At 40.5% G+C, this 19,649-nt stretch overlaps 1 protein-coding gene across 1 annotated transcript in view; it reads right to left on the bottom strand.

The window, feature by feature from the left end:
- The window catches only part of trabd2b (TraB domain containing 2B), a 57,674-nt gene that overhangs the window by 24,949 nt on the left and 13,076 nt on the right, over positions 1-19,649 (bottom strand). The window contains exon 3 of the mRNA XM_057357274.1: positions 2,163-2,309. Within this exon, the coding sequence (XP_057213257.1) occupies positions 2,163-2,309 (147 nt within the window). The remainder of the gene's footprint in view (positions 1-2,162; positions 2,310-19,649) is intronic.

Genomic DNA, 19,649 nt, shown 5'->3' with positions numbered 1-19,649 from the left:
CCCCATAGCTGTAAATTATGGAAAAAGGGCACTTCCCATGTCATGACCAGCTATACATTCTCCAGAAGTCCTCATAATGTAATACAGTACAGCGACAGAGGAAGACAGAGAGACTTAAAAGGGAAATAGTAAGATGGCCTCTTGTTAGAACCCAGAGCTCTGGAACATCTAACTGTGTGTGTGTGTGTGTGTGTGTGTGTGTGTGTGCGTGTGTGTGTGTGTGTGTGTGTGTGCGCGTGTGCGCGTGTGTGTGCACGTGTGTATGTGCGTGTGTGTGTGCACGTGTGTGTGTGTGCACGTGTGTTTGCGCGTGTGTGTGTGCGCGTGTGTGTGTGTGTGCGTGTGTGTGGGGGAAGTTTAAACCCTACGGTATGGGGACAAAATGTTTTTGTCCCCATGAGGAAACAAGCTTATAAATCATACAGAATTAACTTTTTTGAAAATCTAAAAGAGCAGGAAGTTTTTTGTGATTGTTAGGTTTAGGGGGTGGGTTAGGGGTAGGGAATATGATATACAGTTTGTACAGTATAAAAACCATTGCATCTATGGAATGTCCCTATAAAACATGGAAACCCAACATGCGTGTGCGTGCGTGTGTGTGTGTGCGTGTGTGTTTATTCACACACCCCTCTAATGAGTGAACCTTTTGGGCAGAGAGGGTAAATATCACTGTGTGAGTGTGTGTGTTTATCTGAGAGATTCCTGTCTGAGCTGTGCACTATCACAATAGAACTAAAGTGCAGCGGAGCTGAAAGTCAAACCTTTGGCTTGCGTGTGTGTGCTGAGCACATTCAGTACGTGTGTGCGTGTGCGCACGGCGTGTTCTGACACTGACAGATGAACTGCTCTATCCCTGTTAGCATCCAAACGTTTACAGAGGTTTTCAGAGTGCTCTTTCTCTTTATATCTCTTTCTTCTACAAAATAAAGACTCTTCTGTATTTTGGCATTTTTAACTATTTAAATTTCAAATTAAATTTTGTTTGAAGTTATTTTATTAGTATTAACTTTAATTCATACTTCATGTTAATACATACAGACTTTAGGTCTGGATGGGATCTGAAAATAATGATTGTTTTCAAACATGCCACAGAGATGCTTCATCTCTAACAAGGAGATTTTTCAGTCGTCATAGAAGTGAGGTAAGCGGTTTATGTTTTGTTATCCTTACCCTTGTGCTGTGATTGACAGGATAGATGAACAACCTTCTTCCCAACTTTTGTTAAGAATTCCATTTAACAAAAGCAATAACAATATGGCATTGCACATTGCTCTACAACGCAGCGCATGTTTGCTAATTTCTCAATATTAATTACAAAGCATTACAAAGACTTGTAAGGCAAAATAGCATTTATGTTTGGAGGTCTGCATCTGGTTATAGTAACAAAGAGAAAAAGACGAAGAGACGGAGAGGAAGAAAGCAGTGAAAGGGAAAGCTTATAGATATCTTATCATACAGTAGAGCAATTAACTGCCCTGCGTCTGACCTCTGCAGGAAATATGGAAGAACAGGGAGAAATTTCCTCCCTTCCTCCTCTCACTGACCCCTCACATTTTTCCTTCAGTGTTGGTTCCCTATGTGTGTCTGGTGTTCTTTATTCTCTATGTGTGTGGTTTGGGTGAAGTGGAGAGTTGTAGGCCATCCATCAAAAGGAACCTGTTGCTGCTCAAACTTTAAGCTCATAATGACTCCAATACATCACATGTATGTACACACACATATACAGTTGTATATCAACTCATGTGATGTGTAAGAACAACACTAAACGCAAACATTGTGTTAATGCGTGTGTGTTTGACTGTTTGTTATGGGTTAGTATAGACTAGTTAATCCTACAATCCTGTAGGAAACAGGACTAAATTAAGACTAATGTATTAATGAAAGGGGGTTAGGTTAAACAGATAAGACACATCATCAGCTTAATATAAAAGCAATGACCGTCAATGAAAAGTTTGTACTAAATCAGGAAAAAGTTAAAAGTGTGTGTCCAGGTTTGGCTATGCAATTCTTTAGAGAATGTCCACAAATATGAAGTAAAATATTATATCATATACCACACCCAGCGGGAGGGCCTAGTAATATTTTTATTTTAGTAAATGAACTATTGCATTGGTAAAAGATTCTTACGGGTGGTATAAAGTAGCTTTTAAGTTATTTTGTACCTGTGACGTGTCATGGTTTAAGATGATGGAGTTGAGGTCACCACAGTTGTAGTGCGTGATGAGGTCCTCAGTGGTATAGGCTCCCTGCATAATGCCTGCACGCAAACTCTCATGCTGGAGTAGAGTCTGGTTTAGAGCAAACAGCACCTTAAAGAGAAAGAGAGAGGGAAAGAGGCATTTTTTATGAAACACAAGCTTAGTCATTTTCTGTCCTTCACATACTAATGATGTCAAGTCAACTTTATTTATATAGCGCTTTTTACAATTTTCATTGTTACAAAGCAGCTGTGATGTCACATCAGACACAAATAGGCAACAATGTGTTCCCTTACACTTACTTATGAGCGCACCCTTCATTTATTCACACACTATAAACATAATCTATTGAATATGATTTTTTCCTTAAGAAGTTGCCAAATATTATGCCAGCATACACAAATATGCTGCATAAAATGGCCAGTTTCCAGAGAAACAGGTATGGGGAGCGAATGTGAGAATGACAAAAACACAGGACGTGCACCTTTAAAAACGACTCTACAGTATCTCCAGGGTCCAAGGGTCGTAAATTTACAGCCCCCATTAAAATAAAAAGTAAACCCTCTTTAGAGAGAATTTATGGTGTGCAACAGCCACAGACCACAGCGACACTGCATCTGTCCCAAACTCATGGGCTTAAACTTAAAAGTCCCGCCCACTCCACTTTCAGGCCACTCCTGACTGGCTGAATCGCCCAGCTACGGCTGTCAATCACAGTTAAGCGTTTTGACAGGAGAGGCCATTGGAAATGGGAGGAGGGCGAGTTTGTTCTGTTATTTTGCGTGGAAAGGTAGATTAAATTTCACGCTGTCATGCATTCTGCTGGCTTACATGTTGGTACCCGATCACGTGTGGTCAGTTGATTTGTGTACATGATTACACCTCTCTGTTCTGGCTGGGAGCCGTCACACTAATTGCCTTTGAGATTTACAGAGATGGTGTGTTGGTGAGCATGTGTGACAGAAATACAGTAATGAAAATTGCCTATGAGAGCAGTGATGCTGACTGATTTATATACTATCTTACAGAAGATTTAGCCTGTGCTTCACAGAGTAACGCTAGAAATGAAAGCTTGTCCTTTTCTAGTGCTGGGAGCGCTGGTCACAATGTGCTGTGTACTTGGTCTGTACTATATAAGTGATATGTTTAAAAGCTTAAGCCCTGTAGCATAGTTAAGCAAAACATGTTGAGCTGTGGTGCTCATGCGGGAAAAAGAGTTTGAGGCTGGCTCATGTAAATCCCTTGGTTCAGTTCCCTGTTTTTTTTTCAGTTCCCATTTATTTCCTATTCCCTTTTCACTACACGTTCAATAGAATTTGAAGTAAGAAAAATCATATGAGATATCTTTTAATATCTCAATTATTTCTCCTAGACATCAATTAAATGAGATTGAATGGAGAGACAAATAGAAACTTTGGCTTAAGTCCTACATCTCAGATATTTCTCCTGAGAAAAAACAAAATGTCAAAAAAGTTTGAGAGTGTTATAAGAGATCTCAACAATGTCACAAACTGAGCTCAGATTTGCCACATCTGCAATAAACAAAATCAATGTTCTTCCAGATTTCAAAGGTTTCTTACCAAATTTACCTAAATCCAAAATATTTTACCTATACAATCTACATTCATTTTATACCTCCATACTCTTAATATTTTTAAAAGGAGTAGTTCACTTTGAAATTTGCCCCCATTGACTTTCCATAGTAGGAATAAAAATGACTATGGAAAGTGAATGGGGGCAATTTTGAAGTGAACTACACCTTTGAATGAGACAATAATCTCATTTGTTTCTTTTTTGTTTTTTCTCTTGATTTTGAAGAATTTTAAAAGTAACATCTGACACTTAAATAAAAATGATCTAAGAACATCAAATTTCCTGAATTATGAAAGAGAAATCTCTGAGCAATTAATACGTTTTGAAGAGTAAAAATGGATTTGAATCATTTTGCACTTTTCAAATTTACTTACTGCAAATTAAACTGAACTAAAGAACAATTCAATGAATTAAACATGTTTTGATCATTCGTTTCAACTTTCCGCTATTGTTTTCCATTTTCAAACTAATCTATTGAATCAGACTATTGAGTCTTTTTCTATTGCATGTGTAATCTCAGTGCGCACTGGAACAATATTTAATTGATTAAACATTTTTTAAACAATCTACTTTCAGCGAAGTGCTCTGCAGACCTTTGTCAACCTGCCAGTGCAGTAATCCCAAAATGGGCCATGATCAAACCAGCACCAGAACAGCACGAAGGCTCTCCATCTATCTCACTTCACATCCAGCCAGCATTCTGTGCTCCGATCCGACCCCCCGCCGGCCTTGTAATTGCCGGCAGTTTATTTCAATATTGCGTGTGTCGTTTTATTGTCTCCGTTTTTTACATTGCTACGTCATGTTGGTTGTTGCCCTCCCGTGCAGCTGCAGATGTGCTCTGGCTCGGGGTGCTGTGGTATGTGCTCACCCATGGGAGCTTTTTAGTGATGCCAGCTGCGGCGGGGGCCGTGGCATACTCAGATTAGCAGAAGGTTGTACAGTCTGACCCATCTGCCTCGGTCCAAAAATAAGGATTTTCCTTTAACCTTAAATGCATTCCATGCGAGAAACAGGGAGATGAAAGGATGGCTGGGATATGATGGATAGAGGGATTAAAGAATGAGATGGAGAGGATGAGACGAGAGCGAGCCAGGAAAGAGAATTAGATCATTCTGCTCTTCATTTTTGTTCTTTTGATGGACGGAGTGTGAGAGTGTACGAATATTAAGGCCCGATGTTTTGCGTGTCTGCATATGTATTAGGATGGATTGAAGGATAGCAAGAAAAATACACCATGTGCTGATGTGTGAACGGCCTTTAGCATCCATCGTGCTAAACAAAAGTATATTTCCACAGCTCTCACTCTCTTTTCTTCTTCGGTAATGGTGATTTCAGAGGATGTAAGGTGTGCGTTCTACGCAGATGGAATCTATGTGTCTCCCAATTAAATGCAGAAACCTCTCGGCACACAACAAAGCTCGGAGAAGCCGTATGCTTCTGGAATGTCTAACTTTCTCCCAAGTATAGCATTCCAAAATTTCATTAGCAGCTGAAGAGAATAAACAGAGAAAAAGACCAAGAGAGGAAAAGAAACAAAAAATAAGAGTATGTTAAGTTTCAAGTAATGTTCCCAGCTGAGGAGGGCAAAAAAAGTGTTTTATTAACACATGTGAGCATGGAAGCAATTGACCTTTTGTTTGTTCATGTAATGTTACTTTTCCAGATTTGCTGGGTCAAACCTTCGATCAACATACAGCATGTGGCATCATTTCCTTCATACCTTTTTTAAACATTCTCCATTTGCCTTTTACCGTTCGACTCTCCAGCAATGGTCATCTTTGTTTATGGAAAGTAAACTGTAAATGAGGCAGATGACAGGAAAGCAGAAAATAGAGGCAGAAATGAGGTGAAGAACAGAGGGAGAGAGAGGAGATGGCAAAATAAATAATAGCTGGCTGCGGACACATGTGCTCCACAGCTGGGAGTGATTTACTCTCTTTTAGAGTGGTCAGAGGCATTATGGAAAAAGCGCAGACGGGCACAGGTGCAGTTGGTGGGCAGTGTGAGCCAAATTCAGCTCAGAGCATCCAATAAGAGAAGAAAACTACAGTCAACTGCGGCCGAGTATAGCTGACCACTTCAAACCAACATTGTGAAGATGGCACTTTGTCTTTATTAGTCAATTATAGAGGTTGGCCTCCCTCTTCTTTCACGACTTTACTTATTTTTCCTCACTCTTGACTGCCCCCTACCTGAGTTATAGTGCATTTTGTCAATTTACTCAAAACACACAATCACATGGATGGCACGATTATACAAGCAAATAAATTTTTGTCTGTTTAGTTTAATGTTTAGAGGTCAGATACTTTCCACTAATATAGTATCAAAAAACTCAACAAATGGTCAGTGGAAAAAGGTGGAAAATATCTAGTAAAAGAGTTGTGTGTAAAATGTTTAGCTACGCTTTTACGTCTTGCTTCATTTTAATGTTGGATAATAGTTTATTGAATATATCTAAAAGGCCTCTCAACAAAAACATGGCATTTGCCCTCTCTGATACTTTAAAAATGTAATAGGCACCAAACTTGAACCTACTGTGTCATAATGATTTAACCCAGCAAATGATATAATGTATACTGTGAGGAAACACAAAACAGATCCTTTGCGTATCCGTATGAAGCACATAGTGGACACAAGTTTTATTTGTTACCTTGCCTACTCTCTTACTTTTTTCTTTCCAGGAGGTGCAAGATTTTGTGTGTTACCGCCAAGAGACATTCGTGGCACATTGGTCAAGCATGGTACATTTCTCTCCTGTCTGGTTAGCCATATAAATCTATTCATCTGCTCGTCTAATCTCTCTATCCAGTCGTCTCCAGTCTGACAGTCACTCACAGCCGCCGTGACCCTCTGCAGTGTCTGTTTAATAAGATCCTGAAGACAGTTTCTCATTTCCCATGTTATTTTCTCCCAGCCCCCTTCTCTTACACTTACACCGAAAACAAACTCTGCCATTTGACTTGGCAGCACCAGTAGAGAAACCTTTCGCCATTCTTTCCCTTCAAACAAAAAGGAAAACAAGACCAAAATAGCGGAAAATAATCAAATGTTGCTCAGCGTTCCAGCTGCTTCTGTGCTGTGAAGAGAAAAAGAACGACAGGAGGAAAAAAGCAAAACACTCGGGCCGGTCGCTAGGGGCTGAGGGAGAGATGGAATGAAGGGATGAATAAACAGCAGAGAAGGAGAAAAGTATTGTTGAGTGAGGTCAGAGGTCAAACAGAACTTAGCCCCCTGGAAGCCCACAGCTCTGAACAAACAGTGCGGTAGAGATGAGCTGAGCTGCATGGGGCTTCAGCACTTTTATTAAACCTTGTGTGTGTGTTGGGGGGGTCAGGTTTTGCTTTTTGGAAATAGGTTTTCTTTATATGCATTTTAAGTATATGAATTTAAATGGAAGCATTTTTGCCAACAAGATCTGAGAACTCAGTAATTTTGTGAAAAGTTGTTCTACAAAGACACACCTATAGAGCTTTCTGAGATGACTGGGGATAAAAATGTACTATCACAACATAAAAACTATAGAATTTAGTGGAAATCCCCTACTTTGATAGAAAAACAAACATCTGTGTTTGTGTACAGCACTCCTCTATTGATCCTTTCACATTCTGAAGATAGTGACCCCTCCACTGAGAGAGACAACAGTCTCCCGTTGCTCAGAGTTTATCAGACCCCGAGATGTCTGATAGCAGCTAAACCATATGATGCTCATTCCAGTGAAAAAATGAAGTCCTTCCAAGTTCTCTTATCTCCACGGCCGGCTTTCGTTCATTTAATGCTCTCAGACAGTGTAATTCTTTCAGAATGATTTGTATTTTGATTGAAAAATGTTTGGATTTTTGAGAAACTCTTGCTGGAGGCGGTGTTGAAATGTGAGCATAGCCCATACGTTTAATATGAAGATAAATGTGCAAAGGAAACTGGGAAAAAGAGTCCAGACTCCTACCACTGCTGTTCGTTCATATAGGTAAACCTGTGTGCGTTTGAGAGACAGAGAGAGAGAGAGAATTAGAAGCAGGCTGAGTTACAGACTCTGGGGATGTGTGTCATGTTCTCCTGCTTATAGTCACAGATCAGATCTGGAACACAGCTGGGTCATTCCCCACCCAAACCTGCAGTGTTATCAACCTCTCTCTCTCTCTCTCTGATTCATGTTTATCATAATGTTGATTCTCCTTTCATCTCCTCCCTGCCTTTCCTGAACTGCTTTCCTTTCATGTACAGTATATGTGTGTGTGTGTCCGTCCTATAAAAATGGTGGAATATGGAAGTGAGAGTGTGACTGTGAGCTGATCTGTAGTGTATGTTTAGTTCACGTTTCTGTATTTACCTGTTTGTTAAAGATGCAATGAACAAATGAAATTGTGAAATTGAAATTGTCGCCAAACATCATCAACTTTGTCCAAAAGAGAAAAGAGGCTACAATCTTTTATGTAAATGTGAATAGAAAGAAATACATTAAGAACACATAATACTGTAGAATCATGACATCAGACAATTAGACAGTGAAAAAATAGCCAAAATGCTTTGGGTTTAATACGATTCTAGAACTTGGATGGTATTGAAGTGATGCCAGTTGAAATAAAAACATAGTTACATTTTATTACTTATAATATTTATGACATTAATAACCACCCATAATAATTTATGGATTATGGACCACTGAGATTTTACTCTGGCTGGCACTGCCAGTATGATGCAAAGGAAACCAAGCGACCAACGGCAGGCTCTGTTGCATGTTGCAGTCACGGCTAGTTAGGACAAAACTCCAACTGCAAAAGGTAGAGTTTACCTCTTTTCCCTTAATTGTCCTGCATCTGGTTTGGACCCGTCATGTGATTGAATAGCTCGTCTGTAACTGTATTTTACCATGGGTAGAAATGACAAACTAAAGCAGCCTGATCCCAAACAAACACGCCATTTCACAGCAAATCATGTGCAGACAAGTCTGATTTCACACACAGACAGTGCCAGCCCTGTCTGCAGGCCACAGTCCCGCACACTAGAACAGGACCAGAACAGAATGTGTGTGTTTAGTGAATGGCAGGCAAACGTTGAATTGACTTTCTGCAATTGAATTGAATTGTCTGCATGTGGCCTGATGACAAGGTACATGGCAGTGTGTGTGTGCGGTGTTAACATGTGTAGAGCGTGTGTGTGTGCGCGTATGACAACTGCACTGTGCTGAAGGGGTCAGCCCGCTCAGTCAGTTTCAATTACACCACGAAACCCTCCTGTCAACATGTGCACACACACACAGCAACAAGAGCGTGATGCCAGAGTATGAGCAGATATAGATGGAGCGTATGCGGACTGCTACAGAGACACACTGTGCGGTTGTGTAAAGCGGCCAATGCTCTCTGAATGCTGGCTAGAAAAATGACATTTTTTTCTGATGGAAAGTATGTACTGAGCAATGTTATGTCATCTATTCCTCTCTCCTTCGCGCCATCTATTTATTTATTTATTGCATTGGCAACTGTATATAACACACATGCATTTAGAAATCATTGAAAAGATGACACCAACTTAAAGGTCTAATGTGTAATTTTTTGGAGGATCTATTGACAGAAATGCAATATAATATACACAACTGTCTTCAGAGTTGTATAAAAACCTTACATAATGAAGCGTTATGGTTTTATTACCTTAGAATGAGCTATTTCTAGCGCGGGTCTCCTTGCATGGAATTCACCATGTTGTTACTACAGTGGCCCTTAACGGACAAACTGCTCTACAGAGCGCATTTCGGCGAAGAAGCGAAAACGTGACGACACCTTAGTCCTGTGTCAGCCTCCGTAGTGCTTCAAAAGAGAGGGATGGAGTGAGCCGTGGGTTGCAATTCGCAACCTCACCTTACCTAAATTGCATACACAGGACCTTTAATTTGAAAAACATTGCATCTGAGAAGTCATTATTAATATAGGTCTACTGGTATGTGTAAGCGAGGTGCAAGCTGGCCCGGGCCGCCCTGCCAGGCGAAGCCCAGCTCTTCCTCTGATCATCAGAATGCATCATGTCAGGTCCCTTCCTCTCCTATACACCCATTAACATGAAACGGTTGAAGGGGGAAGCTGAGAGGAGAAAGTGTGAATTAGAAGCAGATGAAGATGTGATGTCACAGCCAATGTTAGCACGAATAAGAACTTAAACGCTCTCAGAGTCCTGTGTAGAAAAACGCATCCCTAACAGGCACACAGTCTACAGCAACAGATAAACACACACAAACAGTGCTTCTGTTTCCTGCTGCAGTCTGCAGCTGGCTGGGTCCTTATCTCAATCTGTGCATGAAACTGGGAAGGCGGAAAATCGCAAATGGAAAGAGGGATAGCATAGACAGAGAGACGACAGGATGAATGCGAGGAAAAGAGAGAGAGACAGCCAAAGGATGGAGCCAGGCAGACAGACACACAAATGCACACACACACACACACACGCACACACACACACACACACACACACACACACACAGAGCGTCTGCTTGACTGTATGCTGGTCTTAATTAAAAAGTGGGATCCAAAGTTCTCAGACTCCAACGTTCTTTTTCCTTCTCACTCTCTTTTTGTCTGTCACCCATCCTACCTTCCTAAATCAGAGAGAGTTTTGTTGCTTTTCAAGAATTTGTAATTGAGCCATCGGCCTGCAGTCTTTTTAAGTCAATTGTAGCTACATCTGCCATTATTTATGTCTTTTGTCATTTCAGTCTTCATTAGCATTGTTATATTTGAGTTATGTGCATCAATGAATCATTTGGGCTGAATCGGTCAATACCTCTGTTTGGAGAGCTCTATTTCGATTATAGTCAAGGTTTTTCAAAGTCATTTTATTTGCGTGTGCGTTTTTTTTTTAATGTGCGTGTGTTTGTGACTTGTAAAAATTAAAACTTACTTACCCAGGTTTAATGTTATTGATGCCAAGCACTATTGGATCTGTCACGTGTCTGCACCAAATCTGACGTGGCACGTTTCAATATGCGCATACACAAATGAGGTTTCCTTTGGACTGCTTTATTCTTTAGCATTTTTCCTTATGTTCATAAAGGAACGAAAGTCATACAGGTTTAGAACAATGAGAATAAATGATAGAATATCGGGCGATGTGTTTCTTTAATGCAAGTGGGTGGTGGTGATGATGTCATTTACTCACTGTTTGTTGCGTGTCTGTAAATCGGGTTTGGACTATATTGGTGTTTCTTGCGTAATTAAAAGCTTTCATATCGTTCTCATGATGTGTTCAGCTCATAGCCGTCCAACAGCTCAAAGCTGATTTCATTTCTCTCGTATAGTTACAGCTGTAGTTATTTTCCTTGAATTTTTTATTGTTGTGTGTTTTAGTTGTGTGTGCATGCTTTTATGGCGGTTGGTGAACGTGTGTTTGTTTGCCTTCCAGTAGTAACATGCACTTGGCAACTTAGCGTCTTTTGCTAAAATTACAACAGTATTTGGTTTACTTCATTCGGTATCTGTTAGTGTGTGAGTGTGTTTCATTTGTGGCTATGTGCTTTGAAAAGAAAAAAAACACTTTATTATTTCATTAGAGCTTTAATAATGTGCAGCATTAGGATCTGGGATTTGGGTTTCCATTAGAAATGGGGATTGTTTTTGTCTTGTGGAGATGATGGGCCAGCAACCAATCACAAACAATTCTTTCCTCTATCTACTGCCAACAACCAATCACAAACCAACCTCTGCTCCTATTACTGCCAGCAACCAATCACAAGCAATCCTCTCCTCCAAATTTTGCCAACACCCAATCACAAACCAATCTCTTCTCCTACGGCTGACTAAATTCTCTGAATCTCATTTCGACAATTTTCGATATACACACACACATCCCTCAAAGATTGTGTCTGTTGCAGACACAATGACATTAATCATAAAAACTTTTTATGCCTAAATGAGGGTTTTACTGTAATAGAGGTATTTTAAAAAATTGGCCAGTAAACTATCATTACTGATCATAACGCAAACATGCTCACTCAAGCTACATAAACCCACCCACACACCTGCTTTGTGGTGTGGAATTGGTTGGCACAACCCTGACAAAGCTATTTATTATGTGAGAACCCTTCAGAAAGAATAAATGGCGGAAACTCAAGTTTAAAGCACCACTGATGTCAATAGAACAGCAGGAGAAGGGAAAGTATGCCGCTTTATTTTAACCAATGAAACCAAAGAGCAGCTTATGTCAACATAAACAAACTCGATTTCAAATGCTAACTGGGAACCATAGTGTTCAACACTGATTTTGCACATTGCTTTGTACTATAAATGCCTCTATATTTAGGAGCAAAACAGAAGTGTTTTCATCCATGACTGGATGAAACGGTATGCTAGAATGTTTTTAGTTAAATCTTGATTATGACTTAAAAAATATTTCACAGGGAAACCACTCATGATGTGAAGCTTTTAGAATAGCAAAAGTGGTTTCTCTCTGGTAAAATGAAGGTTTAATGCAATTTGCTGACTTCATGCAGTAAAATCATACAGTCTTGCAAATAGAACTGAGCTGTCAAGAAATATTTTTCATAGTACTTACATTATTGTTTTAAATGTTATTAATGCTTGTCTGTCTAAAATTCATTGCCGTGATGCTAAGATATGGGCGGATACCAGAATCTACCCATAAGTCTATATGATATTCTGGTTCCTTAGTATGACCTAGGTCTCTTCTTCAATGGACTTTTCTCACATTTTTATCTTCAAACAGGTGAAAATTGTAAGATTAGCACTTAGAAAAGTAGCAGCACACCTCTTCTTAACAAGCTGATTGATCTGAGGTATTGTTAATGGCCATGGCACAAACAATGTGAGCGAAAATGTTGTCTATTTAAAGGGATAGTTCACCTAAAACATGAAAATTCTTTCATCATTTACTCACGCTCATGTCATTCCAAAACTGTATGACTTGCGTTCTTCTGCAAAACACAACAGAAAATATTTTGAAGAATGTTGGTAACCGAACAACATCGGCCTCCATTGACCTCCACTGCAAAATGTCTTTTTTTCTGTTCCACTGAAGTGTCCCTTATAAGTTTTGAATGACATGAAGGTGAATGATGACAGATTTTTTATTTTTGGATGAACTATCCCTTTAATGTGAATACTAACAGGTTGGTTCAAACACTAATCATGAGCAACAGTAATAGTCGTACTTGCCTGAACAAACACTTTTAATTAACTTTTTTAGATTAAAGAGACCTGTCACAAATTGATTTATTCTCATGGGAAATTGTGTCATGAATGTACATCAATCCTGCTAATAGGCTTTGAAAACATGTGATGGAGCAGGTGAGGAAGAAGGTAGTTTTGTGGTTGCGCTAAACGACACTTTTCTCCGCACCAGCTGTGAGCAGTAAATCCAGCGGTGCCGCCAGGCTGATCTTGGCTGATTTAATTCAACGAGTCGTCTTTTTCCTGCTCTGGACAACACTGCCTCCCATCACATTAGGTCTGCACTGAGGCCTCGTGGGAATGTATACAATGGAGCTCTTTTATTTGACCCTCCACTACTATTCTTTCTCACTCTCTTTCTTGTCCTCTCTGATTTTGTACATAAATTTCAGTGGGGAGACTGTGTTCGGGAGCGGAGGACTCTGTTGGGTTAAGCTGGCTTTGAGTCTCCTGTTTCTGTAATAGATGGGGCTGATTAAGTCTTCAGGGGACCCGGCGCGATTCTGACAGGCTGCTGCAGCTGTGAGAGGTGTGTGTTTGTGATTTTGGAAATGTAAAATGTGGCTATCGCTTATATTTGCATGCTTTTCAGACAACTGGACAAACGGCACAATTTATGCCTAATGGTATAGTGTATATTTATTGTGCCACACGGATAAACTTTATGTTCTTACTTAAGCCATGCATATTAAAACTAATCTTTCAGATCATTCCCATGCCGCTGTTGTTGTTGTCAGCGAACCAAAAGGTTGGAGGTTCACAGCTGGAAGCTAAAGCAAAAACGAGTCTGTTTTCAGTAGTTATAGTAATCCTCTCCCTCTCTTTCTCTCTCTCGCACACACACAATGCTTCATATTGGCCGTCATGTGACCCCACCACTATCTCTTGTTCAGATCTCTCTCTGGGACTGTCTGGGTTGGCTATGCCCCAGGTCATTTAACCCCTCTTCTCTCATTCTTTCTGTATATCTCACTCTCTTCACAAAGTGAATCTGACCTACTATGACAGTGGCAACATCTTAACCTGTTTTGTCTAAAAGTATCTATGTCTGTCTGACACTAACGCTCAGTTTCACCCACACCTCAAATCTCAATCACGTTTGATCAGCCGTTTGAATTTAATATTAATTATAAATAGACATTTGACTTGTTTTTTTAAAGCTGTTTTGAGAAACGGAGACAGCAGAAGATCCGGTTCCTTGATATGTTGAGCCTTCCGCTTCAAAATACCTGACAGACATTTCACAATGAACCCGTCTCTATCCAAACCACTTAAGAGGAATATGTTTTTGCTTATGTGTTTGAGAAAAAATGATTGAGCCATGCTCTTGTTCCATTTAGTCACAGATGCTTTGGATGAATGGTTGGTTGCTGTGTCTTGATGTGTGTGTGTCTGTGCCTTTAAACACAGGATGGTAAAATAATCCATTCCAGCAAAAATAAGAACACATTGCCCACAAACACAGTGATACTATTAGCTGTGTGTGGGAAAAGCTTAATTTTCAAGGTCTTCTCACATTAAAGGCAGTGAATTGTGTGGCCCATAAACGGCATACTACCAGAATCCTTGAGAAGCTAAGATGAGCTCCAGACATCAGATCCAAACACGCTGCTGAGGCCTGGGGGGGATGTTAAAGGTGACAATTAGCCAGACCACAACACACACATAATAAAGTTTGGTTTGTGGGCAGTCCAGTGCTGGCCGCGAGTCAAAGCACAGCTACAAAGTTAACCTTGAACAGAACACCCTTTTCAAAGGAAATTTAAGCCTAATTTTTCTGTCTGTCTATTTAAACAAATCTAGGTAGATGGGCAAGTTTTTTGCATTTTGTTTTTAGCTTTAGTGACTGGGACACATGGTTATTATTGAGGGGGTGTATTATTGTGGATTCCAGTCATGTGGGGGTGACTGTCTGTTTCCTAAAACCTGCTGTGACCTCTATACCTTTATCTCTCCCCATCTTGCTCTCTCTCTCTCTCTTCATTTTTCACCCACTCTCATCTGCTTCTGATCCGCTTCCCGTCCACGAGGGAAAGTGAAATCGGGGAGTTTGGAATTAAAGCACGTCTAGAGTGTCAGTTCTGAACTCCAAAGCGTTTTCCCATGTAGAATTGAAGGTTATCTATTCCCATGATATACTGTAATAGCACTCACCATATCTGCCGCCCTTCACGAGCCAATAGATACACGGATAACTGGCCCGAACAGAGGTTTAACAGTGTAAATGTGTGGGCTGCTCGCCTCCACGGAAAAAAAGTGAATGGAGAGTTGACGGGGCAGCCTGCCATCTCAAAACACACATATATACAGACGTTCTGTAAGGCTGTCAGTGCCTGTTAGGCTTGGCATCCTGGTTAGCAGGCGGTTTGGATCCACTTTCAGAAGAACTTTTACCCTGAATGTCTCTCCCATATGAAGACAGAAAGCAAGAGAGGGAGTGAGAATATATGCTATACAACAGAGATGCCCAAAATTGGCCTGTTCATGAAATTGCCATTCATGAAAATAATCTGGATAATAGAAGTGAATTTGACATTTATTTAATGTACATGTGTATTTCAAAGTGCAGGTATTTTGCGACACTCAACAAACAGGTCATAATGGAGAGATTCCCAATTCTCAATAAAACACAGTTTGGTATAATGTTTCGTTTTTGGACCTTCATAGAAAAAAATTAAGCATCTTTGCTATGTAAATATACAGCTGCGGAAAAAAATCAAGAGACCATTTCAAAATTATTTTCAGTTTTTCTGAATTTACTAGGTAAGTAAATTGATCATTTTTCCATTCTGTGAACTAATAACAATATTTCTCACAAATTTCAAATAAAATTATTGTTTTTTATTTCCGTTTATTTGCAGAAAATGAAAACTGGAGAAACAGGTCAAAATAACAGAAAAGACGCTCTGCTTTTTTCAGACCTCAAATACTACAAAGAAAACAAGTTCATTTTTAAGAAATACAACAGTAATATTTGTACATGTATTTAGGAAAAGTTTAAATTAAAATCATTTTTTCTGTGATTTTTATCACAGTTTTCATGTGTCTTGTCATGCTGTCAGTCTTTCACTATGCTGTTGGATGACTTTGTCACTCCTGAGGTTTAATTTTGTTGAAATTCAACAGACACTGGACTGGAATGGCCACAATACATTTAGAAACGCTGCTTAAATGAATAGATGAACTTAAATGAATTTATGTAAAACAATCATGTTTTTTCGATTTAATTGGATTTGACTAGTTTATTCATTTCGGGTGTTATCAAAGCTTTGTTAACTGCATGAGCATTTAGATTGTTTATATTTGAGGGTTCTCAAACTTGAGACTAAACTTAAAGATCCTTGTGAGGCATTAACATGTAACGTCCTGACACAAACCCTAAACATTGAGAGAAATAACATAATGATCACGACATCTACAATACACAAAACGGTTACAGCAGTGAGAAAATAACTCACCACAGTAAATAAAAAGGCTAGTGAGTTTGCATTATAGTTCCTCATATGCAGTGCTCTACAGAAAGTACTGTATACTAAAATTTCTTTCTCTCTGTCTCTCTCTTTCTTTTTCTCTCACAGGAAAACCATTAACTCCTTCTTTTCCTCTATGGATAATGTGTTTCAAATGACTCCTCACATCTCTTTCATCCCTCTTTGTCTCTCTCCTGTGGTGCAGGGTGCCTCTTGAAAGGCTTGTTTGGAGAGGGATGTTTCCTCCTGAGTTTGGGTCCCGGCCCTTGGCAGGTTTGAGAGGGGCCCCTGTAGGCCTCTATTCTACAGGTTGATGGATGGCTGTTTCACCGTAGACAGCGCTAAGGTTGGGGGAGACGTTGCTATTCTCTAACAGTCTGATGGGACTTGTTACCCCCGGCGACGGATGGCACTCCAAACAGAGTGATCTGCAGGGGTCGTGTGGCCCGGTCAGCTGTAGTAAAATTAACAAGCTCCTGTGTGCTTTTCTCGCAATATACAGAGCGCTGTCACACTGAACCGCCACGCTGCGGGGTCACGGCTCCTGAAGAGCGCAAAGTGGGTGGGGATTTGCAATTGGCCGGTAAAGACATTATGGGAGATAACATACACACAGGCAAAGGAGCCCCTGGAAGATAGATCTCTGTTATTTTCTATAAGGCGAACTTAGCTTATTAATAAAGAATTTAAATGATGTACAGGTGTGCACACCATGACTTGGCTCATCCGAAACAGAGCTTACAGCTCTTTTTAGGTATCATTAAAAATTTCCCTTCTATTCTCCAGTATCTTCTCAATCTCTGTGGTGACCCTTTTCACCCTCCACTGACCTTTTGTTTTTGTGTTTTCAGGAATTTACAGCTGAAGTTACTGGAGCAGGTTGTGTGCACAGCATCTGACAGAGAGTGACTGAAGCACACAGATATCCAGACACAGGACATGTTTGTGTGCGCCGAGCTGTCTGGGTCATCTCGGGGCTCAAGTCAAACACTCTAAAATATGTAAATCTTGGACCGGAAAGCATGAACATTTATAATTGCTTCATCTGCCTGGCCAATCGTTGCATTGTAATAACAGACTCCCTGAAATCACAACAACGTTCTTACCACCACGCCCATGTTTTTAAACATTCAGCTAATTCCTCAACACAACCAGGAGTTTTTCCAACAATAACAGATTATACTATTAATTGAACGACTCTCTAGATCCTTCTTGGCCTTCTAAACACTATCGCCTTTGGACCTGACCAAGTCCAACTAGCATACGTGTAGTTCTGAGTTCTGAGTTAGCGGGCGACAGGGAAAGCTGCCGGGTGGAAAGAGCCACTGCAGCTCCGTCGTCACTCTCTTCTCCTGTTCTCCGCCGCACTAAATACCACTCCTGTTAGCAGGCATTAAAAAACCATTCACACCACCACCATGTGCTTGAGTTGGCCGCGATAATAGCTGAGCGGTAACGTCTGGAAGGAGCATGTTATACACACACTTAAATCCACATATTCTTTCACTCATCTCTCATTCTCCATCTCTAGCTTTTGGCACAACAGCGGCACTTTTTGAGTAGTCATTCAGACGCAGCTGATAATGTCCCTCACACGTTTTTCATAAACCAACTCAAGAAGCTATTACAACCGTACCTGTGAGAACCAGCACGGCGACTGTGATTTATATATTCAAGGTAAACGATTTGCTAACGCATGTCGATCGAATAACACGGCCAGCCATGGAAAAGTGTTCCCTGGCACGAACAAGTGCCTGAGACCATATTTTTCACATTAGAGGATCTGTGAAGTTGACTTGTGGTGCTCAGCCCTGCGGTTATATCTGCTGGCAACCTGCTTGGGGATGATCGAGACACACTTTGAAGACCTGTTCTCCTCACTATACTCCACAGGCACCGTGAATGAAGGTAAGACGTGAGGGTGTGAGCGGGTAACTGCGGCAGGGGTCAGAGTCTTGATTGGCAGGATAAAGATGCCGTAATGCAAGTCTCATTTTCTCTCTCTCCCTCGGGCAGGTGGTCTGACAAGGGCATCAGAAACCAATTACCCAGAATGCTTACACACAGGCTTTTCGCTGCCAAGCCAAACTATGCTATCTGAATAGCCCACGTGTCCCCCCACTCACTCTCTTTCTCGTGTCCAGCTCACACAGCAGGAGGAATGTGATGTGTTACTTTATCATGTCCCTGCGCGCAGTCTTTCTGTTTTTCTTCATTCCAGTTAAGCACTGACGTACCTTCAGGATGTCCATTAATCAATTATTAGCAATTACATTATATTTATAAACTGAGGGTGTGTTATGGATTTTTCTCAGAGGAGTATGTTATGAGAAAGATGCACTGAAAGTTGAATGTGTGTGTGTAGGTGTTTTTAGGAAGAGGTGCCAAAATTCGAGCGTGGCGCTCATGACTGCTCTCTGTCAATAGTTTGTGAAAATACACACCTCAGTTTTCCATAATATTTGCCACGTATTACACAACCACTGAACACAGATACTGTACACTTTCTTTCTCACACACACACACACACACACACACACGCACACGCACCCACACACACACACGCACACGCACGCACGCACGCACGCACACACACGCACACACACACACACACAAACCTCTGTGGCTTCTCCGCTACATACATATCCATCATTACTGTTCCAGTTTTCCAGGTTTTACCCACGGCTTCCCACTAATCTGTTTGCTCTGGTCTCACCACAGCCTGTAGTTACCGAGATCATCAGACTCAATAGAGCTTCAGACGTGTGGCTCTTTCTCACTGTCCCTGCTGAAAAAACAATTAAAACCTAATAGAAACCATCCCAGAAATTCTAATGGTTTCCATTACAATTCCATTGTGAACCATTAGCTTTTTCCATTCAAACCATTACAAATTTCATTTTGATGTGTTTTTTGGGGAATTTTTGCAATGTGATTAATCTGCCAGATAATAGCAATAGAATTCATTCCAGTTGACACCATTATATTTAACCATTATAACCAGTAAATCTATTACGTTTTCTGTTGTGTTTTGTTCAGGGTTCAATAGTTTTTTTTTCAAGGAGTGTATCTCCACTGAACCCAAAACCTGAGATTTCTCACTGTCTTTTCCTCTTGTTCTGTCAAAAGACTGTAATTTCAGCTGTCCATCATCATCTCCCATAGTTACCGTCTCCTGAGGAGCCAGGGCTGGACTCTTTAAGCAAATTTGATTT

The sequence above is a fragment of the Triplophysa rosa genome, linkage group LG17 (genome assembly GCF_024868665.1).
Source record: "Triplophysa rosa linkage group LG17, Trosa_1v2, whole genome shotgun sequence".
NCBI classification, from domain to species: domain Eukaryota; kingdom Metazoa; phylum Chordata; class Actinopteri; order Cypriniformes; family Nemacheilidae; genus Triplophysa; species Triplophysa rosa.
The sequence above is the reverse complement of the archived record's forward strand: the minus strand, read 5'-3'. Positions and strand labels throughout refer to the sequence as shown.